Source organism: Micropterus salmoides, unplaced genomic scaffold (genome assembly GCF_014851395.1).
Source record: "Micropterus salmoides isolate LMB-PRFRI ecotype aquatic unplaced genomic scaffold, ASM1485139v1 Ms_hic_scaffold_2, whole genome shotgun sequence".
Classification (NCBI taxonomy): domain Eukaryota; kingdom Metazoa; phylum Chordata; class Actinopteri; order Centrarchiformes; family Centrarchidae; genus Micropterus; species Micropterus salmoides.
The window spans coordinates 21,723,611-21,749,344 of record NW_024041150.1 but is presented as its reverse complement, the minus strand read 5'-3'; the positions used below and the strand labels follow the sequence as shown (position 1 = coordinate 21,749,344).

Sequence of the window (25,734 nt, the reverse complement as noted above, 5' to 3'; positions counted from 1 at the left end):
CATTGTTCTATCAAAGTTTTGTCGACCTTGCTTTAAGGAATCTCACGCATGTCTTATCAAGTTTACATACTCAAACCCACATGCTACTTGCCCCGTTTGTTCTGAATGCCATGTTGCCCCTATTTTTTAAAACTAATATTATCCAGGACATGTCTATGCCCTGATGGGATGCACTGGTTTCAATGTCATGCCACAGGGGCCCTTCAGTGGTTTATGCCTCAAGTGGGTTGTTGTGCAGTGCACGAATTTTCCCCCCCAGCTGCCCCTTGAGAGTCGTTGATTCAAACGATGAACTTGGTGGTGAAATGGTGTTTGTTGTAGGTGAACGCAGAGCCGGACATCTCCTGACTCAAGGTGGATTCACTCAGGCACAGTATGTTTTCCTAGACTTACTGGTTGCATCCACTCTGAAAATACACTTTTTTTATTGCTCAACACTCCATCATTCATAATTTTAACACAACAGGTGAAGCAGCAGAAACTATCATGATGGACAATTAGTTAGTCAATTAGGGGGAAATAAAAGTATATAAATATACAAGTACTCGGAAAACAATGTGGCACAATTCTAAGGAAGGTCAAAGTGATGTCATTCAGTAGAAATCCTGTTGGAGGACAATTTTAAGTGGGCGGATCATCAACAATGCGTGTGTGGTGGGAGGGTTTGATCAGAAGAGGGCGCCCTATTCCATAACTAGCGTTCATAAATGGAGGAAGGCACGTCGACTTGATTTTCACTAAACTTCATGGGAACTGAAGGCAATGGCATACAATGAAGAAATCCAGTGTAGGTTGACAAAACAATGAGGTGTGTTCTGCAGAAAGTCTTCAGAGTCCAGAGATAAGCGTACTCAAGAACTGTGTTGGCCAGGTGTTCCCCATCTAGACATTTGTGCATGATTTAGCACAGACTATACTAACTTTGTTGCATGCATCAAAGTCCTCCAAATTGAGAATATGTATGTGCTGTAGGACATTCTTAGTTAATGTTCCATGTTTTGCAAGTCACCACTGGCAATCAGATAAATATGATATACAGTATCATTAAATGCTACAGTAGATAAAAAGTGGTACTTCATATATAAGTATTGCACTTCCATAAAGTTGGAGGATAAGTTAAAGACAGGTTTTACAAAAAATCAAAATTGATGCAGATTTTTTTACTTTTAGTCTGTAGCATAGGTTAAGCTCCAAAAACACTGGATCCAACAATTCCCATAATGCCACTTAATACTGCCTTTCATTAGACCGCTGCCTTCTAAATGCCCACTTCTTTTAAACCCTTATTTTTAAGTTTGTAATGCAGGATTTCAGTTAAACATTTTAAGTCTCAAGCCCAAGACAGGATAACTATAAAGACAACTTTTCGAACGTTATACAGCTCCCTCCAGAGCTACAGAAGACATTATACAACTGTTTTCACAGGCTGACTAGTACCAAGACGACTTAATTTCATGGGGGAAATTTGCTGTAATGCCCCTTTAATTCAAAGGGTTAAAGCACTACCAAAAATGTAATAAGCCACTTACAAATGTATGACGAGTGACAGTGTAAAACCAGTAAACAAATTGTTGCATATTTGAATTATCATCTTTATTTGTTTTATTATATATTTGTTTTTACATAAAGAGACATATTTCTTTTACACATATAGATTATATGGTTAATTTGTATCTGTATATATGTACAACTTAAATAAATCTTACATTAACACCAAGAAAATAAAACATTTACAGTGCAAGAATGTTCATTAGTGGCCAACTTTCACAGTCGCTTACCATGGTAAACCACAACCAAAGCAAAGCTCCGATTCTAAAACGGTTTGCCTACTGATTTTTTCACTTTCTCTCTTTCCTCTCACCATCCATGCTCCCAGCCTCCCACAGGAAAAATACCATGGGAACTTTGGAGAAGGAAGAACAAAAGTGGTGTCTTGAACGGAGGCGTTTTGAAAATGGAAGTGCACAGGTACAGTATGCACATGTGACCGCAGTGGTAGAAGGTCAGGTCCTCTTGACCTGTTAAAGCAGTAGACATTTTGGTAAATATGATTAATCATTTTCTTGCCCAGAGTTAGACGAGAAGAGCATACTACTCTCATGTCTGTATGGTAAATATGAAGCTATCGCAAGCAAACGGTTAGCTTAACCCAAACAGTGAAAAGAGAGAGGAAAAGCTAGCTTGGCTTTCATGGTCTGCGTGCAACCTCCCGTAAAACCACAACTTGTTTTTATACTTGCTACAAATTCAACAAACTTAAGAGATGCTGGCGGGCAAATTTTGTTACCTTTGAACAGAGCCAGGTAGCTAGTTTCCCATTTTTGTTCTAAGCTAAGCTAACCGTGTGATGGCTCCTAACTTCATATTTACCACACTGTCATGAAAGTGGCATCCATCTTCTCATCTAACTGTCGGTAAGAAAGCAAAAAAAGTGCATCTCCCAAAATGTTGATGTATTTGACGAGTAGAAACTACAGGTGAGGGGTGATCATGTTAACGAGAGCGTGCAGGCGCTCTGAGAGAAGAGTTTAATGGCAAGTGAGCACAGGAGAATTTCAAAAAATACATGAGTCATCATAGAGGCCTTAAATTGACTCTTTGGGTTGTGAGAGAAAATATACTGTACGAGAGCACACTACACATAACAGTTTACAGTGTAATGTATGCTAACACGATGTTAAGTAGTCTAAAAATAAATGCTCTTGTTTTGTTTTTCTGCTCAATAATACTATGATACTGAGGGGCCACCATCATTGTCCTTTTCCATCTCCTATTACAAAAAAGAAAATAAATAAAAATGAATAAAAGACATGGTCGAACCATTAGCTTTTTGCAAATAACAGGTGTTTGTATTTACAATGACTTCTTGGTGTTTCTTTCTGAATGGATGCATAAAAGTGAACATATATAGTTGGTCTAAGCTCAGCTGTACAGTCAGTGGGTAACCAGCCCAAATTCCTTGCATGCAGTTATCCTCACACATTCAGAGAATCTATTTACTATTATTTTACAATTAATTCCTACTAAGCTGCTGTACAGAGGCTGTATTGAGGTAAAGCGGGTGTTTCTGGCCAGCTCTAACAGGAAGGGGCTGAAGGGGAGAAATGGTTGCTCACTTTTTCTCATGGAGTTTTCTGATCATGTCATACAGGAAAGACAGCAGGGGACAGACGCATGGGGGATGCGATTCTCGATGACGACACACACGGTATATTGCTGTTAAATCTGTGGTTTCCACATTCTATGTATTTTAAAGAGAGATTGTAATTATGATTTCTATTTCCAATATAAAACACAGATTGGGGTTAGCTTTTTTTGCAGTTAGTTGCAAAATACTGGTAGTATAGCCTCTATTCATAGATAATATAAGGAATGGTACTTCAAATGCAGATTGCACACATGCACACAAAAGCACCTTTGATTAGAAAAGAAATTGCACAAGGTTGATAGATATCATTGACCATACATGTTGACATTTTCTACACAGAGACTGAGTGGTGGTTTGCATTAGGAAGTTCTCAAACATGTTTGAAAAAGTATACATTTTGGTATACAACTTCTTAAATGTTGATTGGTATTATTCACCTCCAAGTGTCTATTTTTACATGCAGTTGACTCCTTGAAACTACTACCCCAGGAGCTTGACTAGCCGGTGAGTTGAGCCCAGTTCTACTGTGAACAAAGCACTACACATTGACTAATCTAAATCACCCATGACACTTAAACACTGTTAAGTTCTTTTCAAATGCATTATTTTGACACAGACTTCATTATGGAATTTTATTTAACCTAAAGTACTCATGCCTTTTTTTCTCCAACCAGTGAATTGAAGGCTAGCATATATTTTCAGAGGCTAAACTTCAGTGAGGCATTTTTTTTTTCTTGCTTTCGTCAGTCAGTGCGTGTGAAGCATGAAAAGTTGTGTACAATCAGAACGTGTGTTCAGTGGCAAAAGAAAAAAAAGGAGTAGATTTTTTGACTAATGCTGCTACAGTACATCTAATGCTACTATTACTAATCTATATATTTTATGAAAATGAATCCAAAAAGAAAAGAAAGAAAAATCCTCTGAAGAGACATTCAGTGGTGAAAAAATGACATCTGGCAGGGAAGAGGGGGAAGCTTAAACTCATCATTCAGACTGAGCACATGGTGGATTTGCAAAAAAGAAATAACAAAAGGAGTTTGTCTGCCCAGCAAAAGTGTTTCATCCCTTGTTGCTCAGGTGCAAAGCCCACAGGCGAGTCTTTTTCGCTCAATACCGTCAGACAGGAAACATCTCTGAAAATCTTCATCCACACGGTGTGCCACTTCCTCGTCGACAAATCCCTATGCAGGGGACAAAGTCTCAGTGTGTTGAACTGGTGTGTGTGTTCAAATACGCTCACAATTTCAGCTCAGCCACTGCATTTATTATTGAGAGTTTTATACAGTGCATCTCTTGTTTTGTCCCGCCCAAAGTTCACAGGAGGTCATTCTCCTCAACCTACAAGGTTTTGTCTCAATTCCAGCTCATCTAGTGACACTAATGGCATGCATAATACTTCTATATTTAGGTGGTACACCCATAACCACCCCCTCCCCCACTTGCCAATTAAATAATAATAAATAAAAATCCACTCAGGTTAGGCCTACGCTAAACCAGCCACGCCAAAGTCTTGTGCCCTTGTTGGTTTAACCCCTCCATACCACCACCTGCTTACGGAAAATATAGGTAGAATCCATATTTTTTTCACATTAGTATATTATTCTCTTGTCCATTCCTCCATTCTTGTCTTTTATTCCTGGGGTAAAGGATAACGAGGGTCAGGTGAGAGCGATGGCAGACAAGAAGGATGGTTGTGTTTGGTGGTGGTTGTGGTAGTGACGAGGGAGAGAGAGAGGAAGTAGGTCCCCGAAGGTCCTCAGATGGACACCGGACAGGTAATGATCCTATCCTCCAGCATGACGCTGACCACCAGGAAGACGAAATACAGCAGGAACATGATAAAGCCGAGCAGCTTGCTCATGCGCCACTTGCAGGCGGCGATGGAGATGATGACGAAGAGGAGCATGAGGAAGAGGAGCACAATGGCGCAGAAGAGGCCGTTGGAGCTGACTTGCACCGGTTTCAAACCGTTGATAAAGGACCACATGAGCCAAGGGAACGGCAGCCTGCGGATACACAAACACATGTCACATGCTATTCTTGAGGGTTGCCACGGGACCTTTTTACAAAAACCACCAAATGAGCTACTGAATGTCAATAAAAAGCATTGTATGTACTGTACTTGGAAACATTTTTGTATTTTGGGTTAATTGACCCAACGATCTGTCAATGTCAATTTACATATGTAGATAGGCATTTAGCAATCTATGCTTTATGCTAGGACTCTTTACAATTACTTGTCTTTCATACTTTTTACAAAAGGATGCCAAAGAGGAAAAGAGTATGTGAAGCACTTTTCCCCCCTGTTGACATCAGGTTGCGCACACTCAGCAGAGCATAACATAATGTGCACATAGATAATATGACACAGAGGTACAAAGTGACAACAATAAATCTGTAACTCAGACAGAAACAAATTAAAAAGCAACTTGGCAGCAGCTGAAAATCTTGTTTTTGCTGACGTACAGTTTCCTTTCTCATTGGTGCTTCCTGGCGGAACAACTGTTAAGTATAAAGCAAGCTGTAGAGGTGTACTCCAGGGTGTGTCAGTACACTGTGACATCAGTGCAGGGTGTGGTTACAGGTGCAAAAAAGTAGTCTTCTCCTGTCTACTTGGCCATTATATGTTACCATAATACTCAAAACCCTGAATACTTGAAAGCTGATATAACAAAGCACACATCTGACTGCACCCATCAGAGACCCTTTAAAAATAGCAAGACCCTGCACAGGCGTACCCAACAGTAATGTCGAAGATGTTGGAGCCTACGGAGCTGGATACAGCCATATCACCCAGCCCCTTGCGTGCCACAATAACACTGGTGATGAGGTCAGGGATGGAGGTTCCAGCTGCTAATATAGTCAGGCCCATAATCTCCTCTGTAATCCCAATGGTCTCTCCAACCTGAAAAAAAGAGGAAGAAAAAAGGAAACTAAGCTTTTGGGTAAATAAAACCTAATCTTTTGTTCCAGCTATATTTAATTTCCTCGTGATGCTTGGGAGCTGATGGAGGTGACAAAACTCTACTTCTGACAATCTCTTTGTTTTGAATAAGACAGCTGTAATTATTTATGAGTGGGTGCATTGATGGGAAATGCAGAGAAAAGACGACTGCATCTTGCCTTTGATTTTTTAACAAGAATTATGCTTATGTTAACTCAGTGTTCTGGGACATGTCCTAGGGAGTGAACATGTCTCTGTGAACTGTGTACCTGGTGAGCCCACCACACCATTAGGTAGGAGAAGACTGCAATCCAGCTGATGGCACCCAGGAAGGTGATGGGGAAGAACTTCTGCGCTGACTGAAAGACAACGAGAGAGCGAATAGTGAATTTATCAGCAAAAACACCATTTCCACACTTAAATAAAACTGATGACACTATTGTTTCAAATGTTTTGAGAGGGAGGGCTCTTGTCTCACAAACCGGTTTTCTGACGTCAGGCAGCGTTAGCCACAGAGGGAGCACAACAGGTATAATTAAGAGGTAGGTGAGGCGCTTGCGGTTCGACTCAGGCCAGGACAGGCTCAGAGGCTGGTCCTCCTCCTCCTCATCCTCAACCTGAGAGGAGACACCAAAGAACAAAAAGAGGGAAGGGGGATAAAGGTTACAAAACATTCATCAAAACGGGTAATATACCTTGAAACTAAAAATTTAATTTTTGCTCCGGAGCTGTCACATAAGAGTGTCGTGCTTGGGTGTCCACATGCCATACAGTGTAATCACTTGATGTTTAATTTAACATTTGCGAGTAAACATCAGGTAAATACACAATGAGTTGAGTCACGCTTTTTACATGCTTGCAAAGCATGATCACTTGATAGCTTGTCTCATTGGATACAAGTCTCCATAGCAACTATACAGAGAGCCAGGCAGAATTCTTGCAACACAAGCACTTTCACAAGAGGGAAAAGACAGCACACAGGTCTGCAGAAATTGGTGGCAGGACCTGGATGTGCTCGTGCCTTTGATCTGTGGTGACCTTAAGACAGAGAAGTCTGATGACTGAGATTTGGGAGATCGCACAGAGCCTGAAGGGCTCTGCCTCTCCAGTCATCAGGGGCTCATCACTGCTGACTGCTGATGGCAGCAGCACCGGCAGACCCCATGGTTTGATTGGACCTGCCACTGGAATGCCGAGTGAGCCAAAAGACTGTCACCTCTCTGCAGATCAACATCAAGGCGTCACCGTCTGAAGATGACACATTCTAAAGCACTGCCATGAAAGACAACTATATGATCTTTCCATTTATACCATTAACCTATAGTGGCCGCTGGTGCGGATAACCAAGTAGTTGTGTGCCTAAAACTTACCAAACAGCAACTGTTTCACAGCTTTAGCCACGTGTTAGAAAGCCTTTGGTTTCTAACCTGCTCCCTTCAGAGTCTCTTCTTACTATGTCACATGACTTCAGAATCCTTTCTGGCAGAAGGCTTTTTTAGTTAGGAGCCAATAAATTCTTCCTGATTCCTATGACGACTGAACGGTACAACTACTGTATTAATGACATGACTGAGTTGCTGGTTGCCCCTTTGAGTTGAGGTAACGTTAGCCATGTTGATCTTGAACATGAAAGGTGGTGCAAGTGGTACTGTCAGAATAAAATACAAGCCTCCTCTTTTTACGGTCCATGTTGGTTCCACATTACGACTTATAAGATAAGTCGGAAAAGTGACTTCCCATCTTGGGAAATGGGACCATGAGAAGGAGCATGTGAATGCAGCAGATTACGTATGACGAAAACACATCAGTGCCAGGAAAAGAAATAAACTAAGGAGGAAAACATACAGCACGGCAGATGTTGATATGGGATGTTGCTCAGTAAATTATAATTTTTCTTAACAGCTTCAGTCACATCAGCTTAGCACGCCCAGAGAGTGAAGCAGAGATTTTTTAAAGATGGCTACTGCACAAATCATGAATCATATGGAGCATATCCTGCTGTGACAGCTACTGCTGTTGAGTATTGCCTGGTAACCTTGGTAATCACAGCTGCCAAACAAAAGGCAGCGCTTGCATCACTTATGCTCAGCATTCTGATTTCTCCTCCTCTCCATACCCAGATGGCTGCATTGTTGTCTGTTAAAAGGCCTAAAACCAAATACCCAAGGCTTTAGGAAGATCAATTCTGAACCAAATACTGCTTTTCATAGATGTAAAGATATGAGAAGTTTTCATTAGTGTGGCTGTGCACTGACTGCAGGACAATAATAGCAACACCAGTTACTTCTTCTTCTCTTCTATCTAGTGGGAAAAGTTGCTTTATATTACAGTGCAGTTCGCCCCGCAGCTCTTTCATGGATATGTCGACTGCATGCAGGTGAGTATTTCTGGCTGACATTGTACACTCTGAATCTGTCATTTGTCTATTTATGATTTCCTTCACTTGCTTTCTCTGCTAAAGTACCCCACAGAGCTGGTGCTCCCTACTCTGAGTTGGTTTTCAAATGCCAGCCCCTTGGGGGCCTTTCCTGCCCTGTGGTGCCTCAGTTAGCAACACTGCCAACTCCAAGCTTAAAGGTACTGACTTTTACCAGGCACCACAGAGCTGCAAGGGGAGGCGTGACATTTGCTATTTTTTTCCTTCCCGAAGGGACGCATGTGTGCTGGCACCTGGTGTGAGGCAACACTTACACTTTTTGGGACCACACAAAAAGTGTAAACACAAACTGTACGCACAGCTGCAATGCGGCTGCACCCTGATAGATTTGTATTACTTTGTTGATCCAACTATTAGTATTGTACTATTAGTTGTAAGGAATGTGCAGCCATCTATCTAAAACTACTTTTCTCAAGCTCTTTCTCTTTCTTAATATGTTTACAGTAGTCACACAGCACAGGAATAATCTGACAAACAAAACCTGAGACAAATGGAAAGCAGTGCTCCAGAACACACGATCCACTATGTACTTTATTTTAATACTTTTCTTCAGACTCATTTCTTTTAATAGTTTGAATAACACAAATGTCACATCACTCCAACAGCTGCCATGATGTAAATATCAGTATTTGCTTCTTTTTTTGACATGAAGGCTCCATCTGGATATGAAATTCTCATACTATTAAGCAAAAGCAAACAGATATTCAAATTCAATGTTACTTCCGTCCTGACACCTATTAAAAACTGATGATACACGCAACACTTTTTTCTAAAGGTACAATGAGTCATACATTCCTGTCGGTTCTGATTTTCTTTAGTTTTCTAGTATGTTATCTAAAGAAGCTATTATAGGAGATTTATATTTCCTTATAAATATTCAAAATGTGTGCTGAAATTAGAAAATCCTGAACATATCTTAACAGAAAGACAATTTGTGTGCGAGTCATACCCTGATTGTGCTTATCTTCATCTTTACAAGAAAAAAAAGCACTATAAAATTTGGGCCAGATGAATGTACACTACGCATATATACTATACAATATTGCCTTTATGACATACCAACTACAAACAATACAAACCCATAACCCATACTTTTAGAAAATATTATAGTATATGATCATTCCAGTCAGCTCAGCTCTCAAAGGTTTTAACAAAAAAAGGGAGCCAGGAAATTGTGCTAGAAGTCTGCTGCAGATTTTGATATGACCTTAACTATGCCCTTATTCCACAATCTTGGTTGCCAAGCCATCCAGGAGGAATTGAACAATTAGTAAGATGGGACCTCTGGCGTCATAGGAAGGTGTGAGCTGTTTCCAGCTACTTCTTGGCTGACACAGACAGGTGCACTGTGGGACAGACCTCTCAAAATAGCAGAACGTGGAAATTAGGCATAACGATAAGTGTCCAGCTCTTCCAAACTCAGTGAATCACCACCTGGAAAAGGGTATTTCTATATTCCATCCATCAGGTTTTCTGCCTTCACCTCAAAAAGTGAAGTTTTAAGGCGAGTCTAAAAATGTCTTGAGCAGGCTGCATTACCTCCATTTTTTATAGACGCAAATATTTTCAGCTTCGGAGGAGTGATATCTATTATTAAGCCAAGAGTGAGAGATCAATCTGAAAACAACCTGATGCAGTGTAATAGATCAAAACATGCATGGTCATGTCGTGAATCAGGGATAATTTTTAGCAGTTTTTTTGCAGTCTATATTGAGAACCTCCTACATGCACACACCACACCCACACCAGTCTGTGTTTATAGACCACGGTATTATACCAGGGAGGAATGCTGTATGTCAAAGTATTTATTTTTTAGTTGTAGAAAGACCTCGTTTCTTAAGAATCACTCTGTTCATACATTTAAGTATTGCTAGAACAGGGTTTTTTTTTTAAAAGACTGAGCTTTGATTCAAGGCTGCATACATGTTAGATTAAAATCTCTAGTCCTTAAAGTTTTGTGGAGACCTTTGTATGCAAAGCTACTGGTCATATTACAGTTTATTTGCAAAGCCTTTTACAAATCCTTGTAATACAGGATCACTTGAACAGTTGAAAAAAAAAAGATTAATATAGTGGGTTAGTAGCTTGAATCAAGGTAAACTGCATCAGATTAACCCAGAGAACAGCCTATGAAATGAGTTTTAGGCCTTGAAAAAAATATGAGGAAAATGTGGGTGTGTAGAGTTGAGATTTGAAGTGAAAAATCATTTCCATGGCAAAACTGAGGAACAGAAGAAAAAAAAATGAGGCCGCATTTGTGCAGCCTGATTTTAAAAAATGTATACTGTTTATGTGTAGCATTTATCCTGCTAAAGCCTATCACCTCTATTTACACACTTTAGTTACCTCTTTATATATTAGGTTGCATTGCCAGTGGCAGAGTCTGCCATTGCAGTGCTGGATTCAAATGCTGCGCATTGGGGATTCACAAGAAACAAAACATGCACATACTGGACAAGAGCAGGCTCTCATCTTCTGAATGTTGCATATGGCACATAATGATATAATCTGTAAAAATAGAACAGCTGGTCCAAGCATTGAAAAGTTGTTTCTCATCTTTTATGAGCAGCTAGTGCATGATGCAAGCAAGTCTTGTATTCCTTATAGAGTGGCTAGTGCATATTCTGCCCCCAGTGACTGATAAGAATGCTATCCAACAGCAATCTTTATTATATTATAATAATTATTAGATTAAATATAATTTTACCCAAGAAAACCTGAGTTTTTTTTGTGTGTATTTTACACACTGTATTTTATTAACATGTAACAGCAAATTTCAAGTTTCTAGCTTGTAGAAAATAATTTGTTCATTTTCATACTGTATATCTGGAAAAAATCGAGCTTACTGCTGAGTGAAAAAAACTGATAGGAGGGTTCAGTCTGTTTTGGGGTTACTCTTGGTCATGTAACGAGAAAGAATCCAGCAGGATGACCGACACGCCCATCTCCTCTGCCTCTTCCTCTTAGCGTGCGACTTTGAATCGCTGCCCTCCCGCCTCAGGACCGTCTGCTGGCCTGGCGGGTCGCTGCGTCCCCCCACCATTGCTCATGCCGGCAGGTGTCATTCTGAGACTCTGTTCCTGGATGTACGTCAAAGACTATGCGTGCGTGTGTGTGTGTGTGTGCTGAGGCACGTGTGCCAGTGTGTTCATTTCGAGCACCCAGTGGCGGGGAGCAGCAGGTGAGTGAGGAGGGTGATTACAGATCTCAGTGTGAGGAGGCAGGTCTTTGGCAGGTCTGGCTGAAGATGGAGGAACTCGCCCGCATGCATGCTGGGAAATTATCAGCAGTAGTGACCTGTGCCATAGCCAGTGCAACCTTTGCATCAATCCCGCTCAAGGTGGAACACAGACACAGATGAGAGTCATGAAATATTCACAAGTGTCTCCCTAACTTAGATGTCGGCCTCTCAGTTTCGTTGCCTTTTCACAACTCGGCCGAGCTAGTTGACTAGGGGATGAAATCAGTATAAAGTGCAGTACAGTTTTTTTGTGTGTGAGTACTTACCGTTTCCCCCTCTTGCCCTGCCGTTCCGTTCATGGGTGGCGTCACTTCCACTTCCACGCTGGAGCTGTTTGGAAGGTTCTTATCTGTGGGAAGTTTGAAGAATAATTAAAGTGAAAAGCTTTTAGAGGAACAAAAGCTGTCAATGCCTCAAATAGACATGCAAGTGTGAGCTGATATGACGTCAAGAGATGTGGGAGACAGCACCTCAGCAATTTTAAGTAGTTAAACCCTTCAACCCTATGGACACAAACTGTCTCAACATACTTTCTTTTACCTCCACTACATTTATTTGACAGCTATAGATACTAGTTACTTTTGAGATACATTATGTTACACATTAAACTTTTGATGGTCTTCCGAAATATGATGCATTGTTATACATATATTAAATATATAAAGTGTTTCAAATTAGATCAACCTCCACCAGCTACAACATTAAAGTACTTCTATTATTCATGTAATCTATAGTATGTCAGAAAAATAAAATAAAACGCACATCACAACTTCCCAAGTTGATCCTCAATTTGCTACGTTTCTATGACAGGCTGTCCCAAACCCAATGGTATTCAATTTACAATGTTATGATAGAAAATTGAGAAAATATGCAATCCACTAATGGATTAACTGACTTACTGTTTTAGCACTAATTTGCTGGCAGTCTCACAAAAACCTGACTCGGTTTTTGTAATTGCTAACCTCAGGGTCTTCTAATGACACTAGTACATGTAAGAGTACATATAAAGTGTGTTTCATTAATATTCCCATTTTGTATTTAGGTGGAAAACAAAGTTGTAAGAGTGAAGTAAATCTAAATAAGAATAACAGACTCTTTAGGAGAATCACTTTGATATTGAATGATGATGCTCAAAAAGTGCTGTTCTTCTAAGTCTCTGTCTACGTATGAACATGAGTGCGCCGTCTGAGGCCGTTCCCTCTTCCTCATCATATCTTGGTTGCTGATATGACTCCATTTCATTTGAGGGCAGACTTACTTAACAGGCCTTATTAAAATACAAAGAGCCGAAAGCCATGTAATCGGATGATAAAACTATAATTGCTGTGGAAATTGCTTGAATCCAAGTGTGGTTGTGACAATTAGAAAGATTCCCAGATAGATAATGTGATTTGATTCTACTATCGTCCAACACATGACCTCACTCCATGGCCGTGATGCCGTGATATAACGGATAAAGATGGGATGCGAATCTAATCACTCAATCGCATCATACGCTAAACTATACAGACAGTAAATATCCTGTCACTACAGACACCACGGAGAGAATTTAAGATGTGTGAGGCCTGAAAAGTAAAGTATGCTGTGATGACTACCAGTCATGCATTTTGATTAAGATGGTAATATGTTAATGCCGTGCTGTTAGCATAATTTTGCGTTGTTGATAATCATCTATGTCTCGCTTTGATTCTGCTGCTCTGACAACATTGTGGCCATGAAAGCGCTTCCTCTGGCCTCCTGTTTATCCTTTGGTCCAGTGCTCTTTGAAGTGAAAAACACACATAAATTACACTTGGCATTGACTGTGATTGATTTAAATACTGCTTGAAGACAACACTTGCAATCAATTTGGCAGTTCTTGATAATGTCATGCTTGTTTAACATCGGATGGGATGCTCTTTAACTATTTCAGTGGGCAATGCTATCGACTAATACAAGGAATATTAAGCCAGACATTGCCTGTTCAACAGCAAACTGATTTTCAGCTACTATTAAATTAAAGGAATAGTTTGACATTGTGGATAATACGCTTATTCACTTTCTTGCTGAGAGCTAAATGAGAAGATTGATACCCTCTCGTATTTGTGCAGCAAATGTGAAGCTACAGCCGGCAGTATTTGCACTTGTTTGTTAAATCTCTACTAAAAAGTGTTAATGAATGACCGTTTGAGGTGCTGGTAAGGACATTTATTTACCTTTGGACAGAGCTAGGCTAGCTGTGTCCCCTGTTTCGGCTCATTATGCAAAGCTAAGTTAACTGGCTGCAGGTGGTAGCTTCATACTTAGTGCACAGACATGTGAGTGGTATCAACCTTCTCAAATAGCTCTCAGCAAGAAAGTGTTTACACACAAAATCACAAACTATTGACTTATCTAAAGAAACATGAAAGAGCTTTTCACCTGAACGGCTTGCTACTCCATTGGCCTTCTCACTGTCCTCCACTTGGCATTTCTTTTTAGCGATCTTGTGAAGGATTGATGCCTTCTCTCGAAATTTACCTGCAAAAGAATCGCCAGAATGGTTAAATGTAGAACAGGGAGCTGCATACGGCAGCATCTTCAAAGCCTCTCGGCCTCATCCCAGTCAGAGCTCCTTCGTTGTCACCTTTGACCCCAGATGGGTCGTATTTCACAGTGCATACAGGGTGGCGGCTTTACACAAAACTGCCGTTCAAACAACATCGAGAGTCAATATGTCATAGCATATCATATACTGATGATCCAGCAATGTCCTGGTCCTTGGTGGGGGCAAAGCCAGCAGGGAGAGAACCTCCTGCGAAGAGATCTGGCTTCTGGAGTTCAGATTCGCTCCTGTTTTTGTTCAGTCTCATATCTGATGAGAAACTCACAAGAGGCGGCAGAGGCTAGCGGGGGAATTAAAAGCAACCAAAGGTTTAGCTAGGGACAGCATCACAGCATATCAAAAATGACAACTTTATGGGTTTAAGACATTGTATTCAGGAAGCACCTGCTTGTATCATTATTATAAACCTTCTGTTTAGCATTAGTTATATTGGAGTGCCTGTTTTTAGGTACAGTGGCTCTGTGCAAAGCCTCAGAAAAAACAGAAATACTGTATCATGCAGGAGACATCTGCTAGTAAGAGAGTTTTATTAATACTTAAAAATCACTTGTAGTGATAAATATATTTTTGCTGATAACCTTTATTGATTCAGTATAACCATTCATACTGGAATGACGATGCTGTGACGCAGTAGACTGGATTGAAACCAGTCATCAATAGCACAACATGACCTTGTGGCTTACATAAACAGCGTGCCCTCTTGACATTACAGAAATTGGCTCACGCAAGGCAGTTCTGCCCATATTGTAATGGCTAGTGATGGCTGGCCGCTGGCTTGTGGAACAATGATTTTCCACGAAATCCCCGTGGCCTGAAATCCACCAACGACATGCACACGAACAACAATACAGTACTGAGACGAGAAGAAACATTACTCCAAATGCACAGATATCATGTAGTGCAGGTTTTTCTGTTGCCATACAAATAAGATTGTAATATTTGATGGCTATGCAGGCTGGGCACCTTCAGCAGTGGTAACCTCTGTGAGTGTTTTCATATGAAACCAAACTGTGTTGTAAGAATTGTTCGTTTGGTGTCAAACCTCTTGCGCATCATTAACCTTGGCGCTATCATGCATCCATATTTGATTTCACTGACTTCCTGAGTGTGTCAGGTTTTGCGTGCATGTCCTGCCTCCTCCCAGTCATCCTACTGCAATCAATGTGAAAGATTTTTATTTTTTTTATGTTGTCATTTTAAGAGGGCATGGCATATTTGTCAGTGCTGGACGCAGTGACGCGTCAATACGTACTCCACCCAACCACATCAACACTGTCTGTGACCTTCTGGCAAAATCATTAGCCACCCCAAGTCCGCCACCCTTCCTCCCATCTCCTCTATCTCACTCTGCATTTCTCCATCGCTCCGGCTTTTCTCACTCATCTGTCTTCGACAAAAAACATCTCTCGCTCACTTTGTCTCTTCGTCGCACAGCCTGGACACACACATGCACACAAAGACACACAGAACCACATATACTGAACGTTTTCGCATCACGGCATCACACATTCCACTGACTTGACATCACTCACCTTAAGCGGTCATTGTCAGTTGGTTGCATATGGTAGAGATTGTGGATTGAGAGTGTGTACGTTTATACAAACGTGGGTGTGAGATCATTGTCCCTGCTTGGGAAAACAAATAGCAGAGTTGGGCTTTCTGCTGCAGGTATTCAGAGGAAATTGACGTTTCAGTAGTAGCTGTGAATCTATTTCTATAAATACCTACAAAAGGCAGAGAGCATTTACAAGCTAAGCAGGGACGTCAAACTGCATAACAGATAGAAAGGTTGTAATGCCTTCTTTTTATGCCTTTTTAGGTCGATCATTTTACCAAAAAAAATTTATTAAAAAAAGGTAGCTTAATCACACCACATTTCCCAATTGCATGAATTCCACTAGTCAGAGTCAAAAAGCTGAGATGACAGCTGCTTAGATCTGCTAAGCTAGTTAGCTTTAGCAGGAGCTCTGCAGGGTTTCTTTTCTCCATTGTGATTTAGCTACTGCTTCATTTAGTTATGTGGAATAACTAATTGACAGACCAAGATGTCAGTCGAATGGATATGTTCCGTTACAAACAACAGCCAGCTAGCTGCTGTATATTTAAAAATCTGTTTTCAAGAAATGATTTCTATGGCATAATATGTTTTGTTTAAACAATTTTAATTCATGTATTAACAAAATTTGGACAAAATCTGTAGTTCTGTGTTTTTCCATTGCAGGGTAGGCCTAAGGTTTGAAATGTCATTATGCTTTAACTCTAAAGGCAAACAAATAAGAAACCTCCAATTTCCTTCTAGGTGCATGAATCAAAGCAAGCAAAGACAAAGTCCCATTGTTTAGGCTTAGACAAAAGCTTTAACATTAAAAACTTGAGTTTCTCTTGATTAAATAGCAGAACCATCCAGTTTGCATAATGATGAAGCAATTGCCCAGCCCTTCCCTAACTGTCGTTTCACAGCCGCTCACTTTCCCTGTCAGCTCTGCCTGTTACGCAACCACTGGCTGGATGAGTCACTCCAGTTTGCCAAATTCAGCAACGTGAGTCTTACGTGCGTGCACTCGTTACTGGTGCATTTGGAACCTCCAAATAAGTGTTTAAGCATGGTTGATGTATTTGTCAGCGTTGCAGATGGGTAACAGGGCCAAAGGAAAAAACAAAAGAAAAAAACCCAAAAACAGTGTGCCTTGTATTTTCTGAATGTGGGGCATGGGGTGGTATGCTGTGCATTTGTGTGTGGGTTTACCAGCCTGCATAACATTAAATGTCTTCATATTTTACAAACAAAAGAAGAAGCCGTGGCTTTCTCAGAGAACCAAACATAATCAACATATGACTTTCTTTAAATATAGAATATATAGACTATATAGAATAAAAATCAATAGAAAACACTACACATGGTAACACTCAGTATGCATGAACATATTCTCTGGGCAGAAATAAAAAATAAGCCAAAAATAAAAAATGAGAAAAAAAAAGTAAATTCTTAAAAAAAATAACTAAAAAAAAAATGGTATGGCTACCATGATTTGCACTTATGTCAGTGAAATCTCAGAGAGGTTGTCAAACTTAAAAGTCAATGTCAAAAGCAAACAAAAAAATGGGGTTTGGAGGTGCTGTTTTATGGTTAAGATGGAGAAAAAACAAGAGGGATGACAGAAGCTGACTCAAAGAATCAAGTGAAAACTTGCAGGCTTACCTTCCTCAGTCATTGAGTGATAATATTTTAGTTTCCCATAAGTCCCAAGCTCTACAACATCACAGCAAAAGACAAGGGTAAGGCAACGAACACACAGAGAAAAGGAAAAGAGTGAACATGACAGAACAAGACAGGTCCGCTGGTTCTACATCACATACTGTACAAACACTCACACAGGCACAAGGAGTGACATACAGAAAGACAAAGTCTCTCCGAGCCATCACTGCATAAGTGCAAAAAAAATAGCGGCAAGGTTTGAATTACAAACAAAAAACATTACAGTGTTACAGTAACTCAGTCAGATAAAGAACCTGCCAATGGCACAGGTTAGAGGGCTATTAGAGAAGATTTGCGAGAAATAGGGAGGGAGAAGGGGCAGTCAATAGACTAGAAAAAAATAATAAGAGATTCATACAATGATATATTAAAAAAACACAACAGGAAAGTCAGAATAGAATTTACTGGGTCAACATGCAACAAAAAGATGAGTCCTCCTCTCCTCTGCACACAAGCTTATTCAAAGGCTTGATGACTCTGCATTTTATTTCCACAATGAAACCCGAACAATTAATTTGATTCCCTTACTGTAGCAGTTTCTTGGCGCTACAGTAAATAGACGGTCAGCACATCTGCATGATGAATTAGCCGGGAATTCAAACCTGCAGCAACAGCGGAGAGTGAAGCAGCAGAACAGAAGACACCGGACCACGAGGCTCTACCTCCCACGCTGCACTTTTGTCTCGGAAGTAGCTCGCAGCTTAGAGCTGTTCTGCCCGTTTCAACAATAAAGTAAAACTAATGGCATCAGGATTTTGTTTTTTTAGCATAGCTCTGCCCAGTTTTCTCAAATAGTTTTTTTTGGTCAGAAACTGCTAAAAACGAGATTCAAAGTGCTGCTGGTTGTTGTAATGTATTGATGTCTACAGCGAAATAAGCCAAAATGACAATATATTCTCATTTGTATGTTAAGTAATTTGTATTATTTCCTTAAAATACAATATAGCGCCTACTTGAAAGGGTTGCTTCATCCAAATTACAAAAAACATTTTTTTCACTTCTGTGTAGCAATGCAGAATGCTTTAGTTTTATTACCCATGTGATCCATTTTCATTGGAACTACTGTCAACCACCTACAGTATCTACTTGCTTTCTCCTGTTTCAAACCACTATCAAATTAGATCATCAAGGTGGAGCGTCTTGGTGATGGAGTACCATCAGGATGTTCTGAACTTGCCAAAACTGTATTTTTTTAATTGTTAAATTAAGTAATTCATTAAATTAAGTAAATTCAATGTGTTTTTTCCCCCCATATTCATTTAAACTGACCAATTAACTCTCTTCACAAGCACAAACTAGTTTTGTACATGTAGAAGGTGCACACTACTGTCAGTACTGTACATGCCCACACCCACATGCACTCACACTAATATCCAACTCTGCCCAACAGTGGGCAACCACTCCACTCACATGTGGGAGGATTATGGTGCCAGTCTCGTGCCAAATGCCAGACTTGGCAGCCCTGAAAGCACAATCTAATGTCTTGCTCATCTGCTGCACTCCCAGACAAGTGCCTCAATCACATGATTAGGCGATTTAGGTTTGAAGTGCACTATCACTGCAAGGCCTGACTCTAACTGATGCTGCTCTGAGGGCAATTAACCCACGACACAATTGCTGCCCGTGCAGTCGTCTGTTTGCCCTTTGCAACCAGTGAGGGAGGGAGGCTTGTTGTTGTTTACCAGGGGCCCTCTTGTCCTTCTGGTGTGACCTCTAAACCTCTGGTGAGCTGTGTACTAGAGTATGTGTGTGTGTGTGTGTGTGTGTGTGTGTGTGTGTGTGTGTGCACGTGCATGCGCGCATGGCCTTTCTGTCTGCTGGGGGTTGGGGTGTCAGGGAAATTCACAGTCTGTGCTGAAGCAAAAAGGCTTTTAACATTGATTCTTTCATCCACACGGTGCAGGGTGAGCTCAGAAGGCATGTGTGTGCGTGTGTTGGTGCTGAGGTTGGAGGGATGATGGGTTGATAGGTGCTGGCTGGCTACTTACAGTTACATAAGATACTGGAGGTTCAATTATCTATTAAAACAAAATTGAGGGGGGCAAGGTTCTAAGGCCATATTTGCTAGATAGGGGGATATTAAATATATTAAAACAAATGGTTTTGAGAAATACACTTATTTTGCTTTCTTATCAAGAGTTAGATTAAAATATTACATCCCTCTTTTACCTGTCACTTTAATATAAATGTGGAACGAGCAGCTGGTTACCTTAGCTTAGCACAATGACAGGAAACAGGGGGAAACACTGAGCTGGGCACTGACGGAAGGTAAAAAGAACTCACAAGAGCACCTCTAACACACCTTGTTTATTAAATTTGTGTGTAAAAACAACAATTTGTGGTTTATGTGACTATTTCTGGCTGGGTTTCAATAACAGACACATAAAGGTGCTAATTATGAGCTTTAGAGTTCTTAGTAGTTCGATTTTGTTACCATTGGACAGAGACAGGCTGAACGATTCTGTACTAAGCTAACTGTCTGCAGCTTCCTATTCAGCTTACAGACATGTGTGACACTGACCTTCTCATTTAACTCTCAGCAAAAAAATCAAATGAGCCTATTTAGTGTGTGCTTTGACTATTACATGAAAGGACGTCTCTTTACATTGCAAATACATTAATATTATTACATCAATACACATGAAGATGGTACCATTTCATTGTCAAGTTGTCATCTCGATGCCTGTGTTATATGCACTTGCTAAAAATGTTGTGAGAGCTGTTACATTGACACAAATAAAGAAAAACCTACAGCAGAATGTCAGATTCGATCTGCATAAATTGAAATCATGTTTCCGTTGCATAGGGGTGGGGTGGGTCAGTGACAGTGAGTGCAATATTGAACCATGTAGGCCCTGGGTCAGCACACAGACAGTACAGCTGGCGGGGGGCAAGGGGGGCAGCAGTATTGGGCAGATATTGGCTGGATGAATAGATTTACCCCTTACACTAAATGCCTGTTAAAATAATGTAAAGTCATAGCATAGAAAATTCTGAATTTAGGTTACCCTTTTCTTCATCGTTACCTCATTTGTGTATTAATTTCATCCTCTTTAGGTATGTATTACGCCCTCACAAAATGATGCACACATAAACCTCATTTTCTGCCCTTTGGCTCATTTCCTTCCGTGTCTGCATCGCAAACTTCCAATGAAACAGTGGGTCACATCCTCTGTCGTCTCACCAGTTTACCCAATAAGCGTAGTGTCTGCCAACATGGGTGTATCGTGGTTTACCCAAATGACCTTGTCCTTTCTATGCTCAGCCTGTGGAGGACTTTGGTATGACGTTTGCTCAATAAAAATGGCCTAACATCAACAGAGACATTGCGAGCAGTGTGAGCAATGTTTTCATCCTATCTCAGTGAGATAATGATCTGCGGGAAAGAATCTGATGAGATTGCTGGTCTGTGCCACCATATTTATAGCATTGCACTACATCATCACAGAGCAGTGATGTTACATAAACACAAGGATTTTTATTGACAGATAAACAACGGCAATTATTACTTTTATCTTAGTTCTGGTAGATTATTGTTAAAAATATACAATAAAAAAAAAAAAATACATTAAACAGATGTACCTCTACTTTATGGTCTGTGACCAATCTTCTTCTTTACTGAGGTCAACCTTCAGCTATGGATATGCACAGACTCGCCACCAGAGATCATATCTCGGAGTAATAAATCTTATTGAAGGGCTTGAGCTAAAGGCATGCACGCAGCCTGAATTCTGAGTACTGCTTTTGGAGGCTTGTTTCAGCCATCCACTGAGGGCTCAGACAGTAGAGTGGGATCCACTCTGCCCTTCTCCCTCCCCATCTCTCTTTGTAGTTCAATATTTGATGCCACTCCTAAGTGATATTGTTGGTAGCTGCACACTAATGGAAAAAAAGAAATGCAGGCACTTGTGCCAGGAACAAGACTGTTACAATGTTCTCTCCAATGAAAAACATGCAAGATTAAATGTCTATTATTAAACCGGAAGACATTCACGATAACAAGAACGAAAGAAAGATATTGTTCTTGGAAGTAATTTTGATGCTGAATAATCATCTACTGTATCTCAAGGAGCATGCAAATGCTTACAAAATCAATAATAGTTTGGTGGGACCGGCTAATTGTAAAAAGCTGTAGAGGGAAACAAATTTTAGTACACTGCCATTAATTGCTCTGTCTAGGGCTGGACCCAAATATTCGAATATTCGACTGTTGGGTACACATTCGATTTTCAATTATGAGATTCTATTATTGAGGGTTTTTTTGGCGCGCCTGACCTCCGCCGACAGCAGTGAACATAACACTCCAGTTCACATCAAAGGGAAAACGAAATGAAGCCCTCAGCTGTGTGGGAGCACTTTAAACTGAGTGATGACTGCAGTAGTGTGGAAGTTAGGCGTTTATTGATTTTACAATTGCTTAATTTCATTACAGATCAAAACAGTCAAATTTCCTACATTTTAAAATTAATCAGTAGCTAAACTGGAAACGAACAACAACATAATGAACACATCTAAATAATTAAATGAGGCCGATTGTAGAAGAAGAGCATTTTGTCTCTATAATTAAAATTAAAAGTGAATTTTGCATAATAACGTGTTAGACTTAGTTCCACTATCAGAAACACCGCTAATCCCGTGCGCTCTCCGTCTGGACCCCCGCCCGGCTAAACTATTCCCGGATTCTGCTCTGGACCTGGTCTGGACCTGCTCGGATCAGGGGGGCCAAGCTTCGATCATTCGCTCTTAATTACTATCGAAGCGTCGAAGCTCAAAAAATGACATTTGGGCCAGCCCTAGCTCTGTCAAGCTCTTAATGACTCCTGACAAAGGGTATGTGAGGAAGACTGAGAAAACAGCTGACAACATTCTCCATCTGCCCAGTACACACATTCATTAACTAAGCACAACGTTGTCAAGTTGACAGACCCAGGACATTATACTCCATCTTATTCCTACACTCCTGGCATGTTTAGCTAAATGTCTGCAGGATAAAAGACCAACACAAGAGAACAACACGGACAGGAAAACACAAAATCACTACTTTTGAGCTTCCGCCTGTCTCACAGAGGGCAATAATACAAAGCTCGAACTAAAAGGAGTTCATAAGAGGAGAGAGAGGATTAGGGACAATGGGGAAAACAATGCAGAAATGGTCACAGAGGGTTTCCAGGGAGAATACATCCACAGAAGAGAGAATGAGATATTTGAAAGAGGACAGAACAGGATTGACATACACAGCACAGCGGCGCTTGGGAAATGTGTACATGGGGGAAAACGTTGGGCAAGAAAGTTGCCTCCAGGCTGTTGGAATGAGAACAAACAGATTTTTTTTTTTGGGGGGGGGGAAGATACAGAAATTAGAGGAGTAACTCACCAGAGTCAGCAAATTCTGAGGGGATAGTAGAAGAAAGAGAGATAGGAAGACAGAAACAGAGACAAGATAAATCCAAGTGATATTTAGTGTGATAGCACACATTAAATCATTGATAGGTATTATTCCAAGATGACAGTCAATATCCCATTATATTATGCTAGTAAATTGATTAAATTATTTAAACTTAGAATAAATATGCCTTTTTGCTTTCTTCCTGAGAGTTAGATGAGAAGATTGATACTGCTCCCATGTCTATACAATAAACATGGAATTGGGGCAAGGTAATGCTTAGCTTAGCTTAGCACAACAACTGGAAGCAGGGGGAAACAGCTGTGCCAAAAAAAATCCACCTCCCACCTGAATCTCATTATTTAATTATAATCTCACTATTTATTTATATTTTGCTTTCTCAATCCGTACAAAAACACAAGTATAATGAAAATGTGTTTGGTAGAGTTGTGGTAGACCACAATGATCTTAGCATGAAGACAACACATTTTTTCTACTACCTGACATTTTTAAAAAGAATTAATTAAACAAGATAGAAGGAGTTAATTAGTTAGATTTTAAGGTGCTCTTAGGGGAATGTTCTTACATTCGGACAGAGCTAACTGTTTCCCCTGCTTCCTGTCTTTATGTTAACCTAAGCTAACTTCCACCTGGCCCTCGCTTCATATTTAACGGACAGATATATCTAACTCTCATTAAGAAAGTGAATAAGCATACTTTCCAAAATGTCGAACTATTCCTCACCTTTTAGAGTGAGGTCACACACACACACACACACACACACACCTCTCTAACTAACTACGCCCCACTTTAAAAAGTTCAAGGAAATAGTTCCCCACACTAGCAAAACCTCAGACTTTTCTTTGGCTCGGAAGCGCAGAGATTTTATTTTGAGAAATGTCTATGAAAAATGTATGGATGGAGTCCTGCCAGCTCCCCAGCTGTCCCTCTGAGCTAAAAAGCCTAAGAGCACACAAGGTCAAGCAGCACTGTCTCTGTATTTCTCTTGTTACACGCTAGATCTTAACAAAATGCTCCTTTGCATTAATGATATTAGTAAATGTGCATAAAACACAGTGACTCATCTCTGAATGGGGCCGACCTTTATTTGCCCCCTACGGTAACGGATCAATGAAGAAATTTATCGCACTAAACAAATGAGGCGTGCCATGAGCACATATTAAAGTCATCAAGACCAATAACGTTGTTGTATGTTCACTGGAGCGTTTGAAAACTTCCACCGCGCTACATGGAGGTTTCAAAATTATGTATTCAAATCAAACTCAAGCCTAAAGTGTTGCTTTTGTGCTCTGTGGTAATGAATTCAATCCCCGTATCATGTCACACTGTAGTAGTTGTTTTTTCAGCGCATTAATTTCCAGTCAGTAATTTGCCAAAATAACTCTTTCTACTGCATTCATACAGAAGCAGAATTTGCCAGTTTGACCAATTTAAATCCACTATTAAGAAACAATACTAACACATAGTAAATTCATTTTGACCTGAATTATTCGATGCTTGGTATTGATCTAGATCCGAACACGAAGAAACAGTTGGCAAACTCTAGACGTGCAATCCAGTCTATCAATCTTAATGCCACTGAACAAACAGTAAATATTTCAGTCTACCATCATCAGTGCATGTTAGATGCCCTTAAGAAGACCAAACGACAAATGACTCTACAAGGAGAGGCAGGGAGGAGTATGTATAACCCTCTCTTGTACATATACGACCACTCATGCAGACTTTCATTCCACCACCAGGCTATGATTTAAATTTTAATCACAGAGATGGAAAGATGAATACACTCAGAAATGGGACACCTTGGATCCAGTGTAAAACGACGAGATGTTGCATGTTAATGCACTTTAAAGCCAGCTTCGGTACAGCTTATTAATCTTTCCTGAGCTGACTCATTCTAGGTTTGGCTTTCAAGGAATGTACATTTCATTTCAGAGAAAGCCGCATTCATATCCATCCAGAAAATATTTGGTCACGCCATAGTTTTATGCTTATAAATTGTTTTTTGACCTTGGCCTATGTGGTATGTTTTTCTGTTGTAAGACAAGTAACACAGTCACAATAACACTGTAAATACATTTCAAGCAAATCTGAAGGGAAAAAGGGAAACATAAACACATCATCTAGTAAACAGGAATTATTTTCAACATTAATATTCATTTTGTAAGGATTAGGATTAATCACGTCATGAGACACTGCTTCCACATCCAAGGCCTTTCACCAAAAAAAGGACACTCAAATGACAAATTCTTCAAACTCCTGTTGCCTGTTTGCTCTCTTTTAATGTGAATATTTCTTTTCCTCTTTCCGTGGTGGGTTGAGAATAGGATGGCAATGCACCTCCCCCGGCATATTAACATATTCCATCCCCTGCGCCGAGCACTGACACTGCCGTTTTACATCTCCTTTGGCTAAACTAATAGGCCTTCATCTTCGATTAAAGGAAAATGATCTTCCACCTCAGATGTGTTCTGACACAGCACCAAGCTGACCTTGTACAGACTATTAAAGTAGTAAAGAAGTGGAGACACTGGAAGTTTTTTAAAAATAAATTATTATTTTGACTGTTGACTGAATTAAAAACTTTGCCAAAACACAATATGGATCATTGATTATTCATAAGATAATGTGAGCTCAAGTTTGGGACATCTTTCATGTGCTCATAACATGTGCTTTCAGAAAAGGTCCTCAATTTGTGATTGACGTAGATTTCCGATACA

The 25,734-nt window shown here is 40.2% G+C and overlaps 1 protein-coding gene across 5 annotated transcripts in view; it reads right to left on the bottom strand.

Annotated features, from left to right (window-relative positions):
• Window positions 1–1,579: 1,579 nt before the first annotated feature.
• Window positions 1,580–25,734, bottom strand: part of LOC119913064 (sodium/potassium/calcium exchanger 2-like) — a 45,247-nt gene continuing 21,092 nt past the window's right edge. For 2 of the 5 annotated variants that reach the window (XM_038732372.1, XM_038732373.1), the window contains 8 exons: window positions 22,985–22,999; window positions 17,554–17,604; window positions 14,171–14,269; window positions 12,037–12,119; window positions 6,575–6,709; window positions 6,362–6,451; window positions 5,887–6,053; window positions 1,580–5,154 (listed from right to left, as the gene is read on the bottom strand). In XM_038732372.1, the coding sequence (XP_038588300.1) occupies window positions 4,905–5,154; window positions 5,887–6,053; window positions 6,362–6,451; window positions 6,575–6,709; window positions 12,037–12,119; window positions 14,171–14,269; window positions 17,554–17,604; window positions 22,985–22,999 (890 nt within the window). In that variant the 3' untranslated portion in view covers window positions 1,580–4,904. The remainder of the gene's footprint in view (window positions 5,155–5,886; window positions 6,054–6,361; window positions 6,452–6,574; window positions 6,710–12,036; window positions 12,120–14,170; window positions 14,270–17,553; window positions 17,605–22,984; window positions 23,000–25,734) is intronic. The other 3 variants (XM_038732375.1, XM_038732376.1, XM_038732374.1) reach the window with 2 other exon arrangements.